Here is a 2,372-nt window from a genome sequence, read left to right as displayed (position 1 = left end):
TTCCCTTTCCCTTTCCCTTTCCCTTTCCCTTTCCCTTTCCTTTCCCTTTTTTCCCCTTTTTTCCCTTTTTTCCCTTTATTTTCCAGCCTTCCAGCCCACAAAGCCAGGGCTGGGGGAGTGTGTGGGGGAAAGTGGGGATGGAATTGCTTGGGATAATTGGTCTCCAGATCCCAATTCCAGATCCCAATTTCCCCTTTCCCTCCCTTCCCCTTGGAATTGTGCCTGTTCTCTCCTGGCTGAAGGATCCCTCCCCCTCTTCCTTCCCAAACCCCCACAGTTCCCACAGGGAATCCCCTGGGGAGCAGGAGCAGTTCCAGAGGAGGAAAAAACCTCGATACAATCAAATATTTGATGTTCAAGTAAACAAACCTCGATTGTTCCTTGGGCTTTGGGGACAAACAGGAGGAATCCTGGCAACGCCTCGGGGCTGTTTTGGGATCCAGAGCCTTTCCCACACCACTCTGGGTTTCTGGGTGGGGAATTCTGCTGCCATTTGGGGCCAAATAATCCCTTTAATTGCTCCTTTACAACTTTACAGGAGGAACTGATGGGGCCTTCCCAAAAATAGTCCAAAATCATCGTCCAACACCTCTCCTTCCACCGGCTCTTAGAACAGGGGACACTTTGGGATTTTCTGTCACTTGACAAAGAATTCCAGCCCCAGAGCCTGAGCTCCTACAGGGATTCCCCTGGGAATGGTGGCCCTGTTGTCCCCTGGCTGCTGAAGCAGAGTCTGTTCCTTCGTGTTCCTTCCCCATTTCCCAGGATTTTGCCGTGTGGGAAACCCAGTTCTCGGCTGGAAAGGGAGCTGAGAGACGCTTGGCTGCCTGTTGGTTTTTCCCAGCAGGATTTGGGAGTCAAAGCTTGGATTGTGCTTGGATTTAAGGAGCTCTTGTGGCTCCTGCTGGGGTTGAGGAGTGTCCTGGATTGGATATTTGGGCAGGCAGGAGATGTTTGGGGTGTTTTTGTGGGGGGCTGTTCCTGCCTCCTCCTTCCTCTCCCGGGACCATCCCTCTTCCCTGTGTGTCCCAGGGGGTTATTCCATGGGAAATGAGGAATCCAGCAGGATCTGACCCCCCCTGCCTTGCTCTCCCCCCACAGCTGGTCAGCGAGAAGGTCGGAGGGGCCGAAGGGACCAAACTCGACGATGACTTCAAGGAGATGGAAAAGGCGAGTTGGGAACCTTTTAAAATCCCGGGATAAACCCTCTGGGATCTCCCTGGAGCCCTGAGCTGACTCCCCCACCCCCCTTTTTTCATGCTGGGTTGTCTTTCTCTCCCACAGAAGGTGGACCTGACCAGCAAAGCCGTCACAGAAGTGCTGACCAGAACAATCGAGTACCTCCAGCCCAACCCAGGTGAGGGCCTTGGGCTTCTCCTGGGCCCCTTCCCTCTGCTCCCAACTTCCCAGGGAATCATGGAGACAGGGCAGGGATACCTCAGGGACATCCTTTCCTTATCCCCAAGCCCACACTTGGATCAGGGCAGGTCCAGAACAGACACATCAGACCCGGAGAGGCCCGAGGTGGTGGTGGTGGTGGGGGACACACACACCCGTTTTTCTTGGAATGTGCAGCGAAAAGCTGGAGTTTCTGGGCCGGGAAAGGGGGATGCTGGAGCCTGCAGGGCTGCCTCCTGCCAGCCAGCTGCTCCAGGGAAACTCCTCTGGCCTCCTGCAGGGGAACTATTTTTTGCCTGGTGTCTTGGAAAAGGAGCTTTGCTTTTCCTAGCCAGGGATATTTCTGGGAGGTGGAGCCAGTGGAGCTTCTTGGCTTTGGGTGTAGCAGGGAAAAAATAAAAAAAAAACCCACATCACAACCCTCCCTCCACCCCCTCCCCTTCCCCAATCCTCCTTCCCACTTGGCAGCAGCTCCTGGCAGGTCCCAGGAGCTGCAAACTTGTGGCTGTTTCTGTGCCAGCTTCCAGAGCCAAGCTAACCATGCTCAACACGATGTCCAAGATCCGTGGGCAGGTGAAGAATCCGGGATACCCCCAGTCCGAGGGGCTGCTGGGGGAGAGCATGATCCGCTACGGGAAGGAGCTGGGAGAGGATTCCAACTTCGGTGAGTGGTTCCCAGGAAACGGGGCCTGGAGGCTCCTGACGGGCTTCCAGAGTGGTGGTTTAAGATCTGGGAGGGTTTGTGGGACCCTTTTGTGGCACCAGAGTACTTAAAGGAATCCCTTGAAGGAATCCCCTAAAGGAATCCCCTAAAGGAATCCCTTGAAGGAATCCCTTAAAGGAATCTCTAAAAAGAGGTACAGAGGTTTCCAGAGATTTCCAAGGTGGCAGGGAAGGGGTGGGAGAGTCAAACAGAGAGAGGGCAGGGTTAGATGGGATATTGGGAAAAAATTCCTCCCTGTGAAGGTGGGGAT

At 54.4% G+C, this 2,372-nt stretch overlaps 1 protein-coding gene across 1 annotated transcript in view; it reads left to right on the top strand.

The window, feature by feature from the left end:
* SH3GL1 (SH3 domain containing GRB2 like 1, endophilin A2) overlaps window positions 1-2,372 on the top strand; it is an 18,328-nt gene that overhangs the window by 6,939 nt on the left and 9,017 nt on the right. Inside the window, exons 2-4 of the mRNA XM_027908277.1 lie at window positions 1,102-1,170; window positions 1,285-1,357; window positions 1,919-2,062. Of these exons, the coding sequence (XP_027764078.1) occupies window positions 1,102-1,170; window positions 1,285-1,357; window positions 1,919-2,062 (286 nt within the window). The remainder of the gene's footprint in view (window positions 1-1,101; window positions 1,171-1,284; window positions 1,358-1,918; window positions 2,063-2,372) is intronic.

Source organism: Empidonax traillii, unplaced genomic scaffold (assembly GCF_003031625.1).
Source record: "Empidonax traillii isolate 1590-97213 ecotype Southwest subspecies unplaced genomic scaffold, ASM303162v1 scaffold1671:size75888, whole genome shotgun sequence".
Lineage (NCBI taxonomy): Eukaryota > Metazoa > Chordata > Aves > Passeriformes > Tyrannidae > Empidonax > Empidonax traillii.
This window is presented reverse-complemented; position numbering and strand designations above follow the sequence as displayed.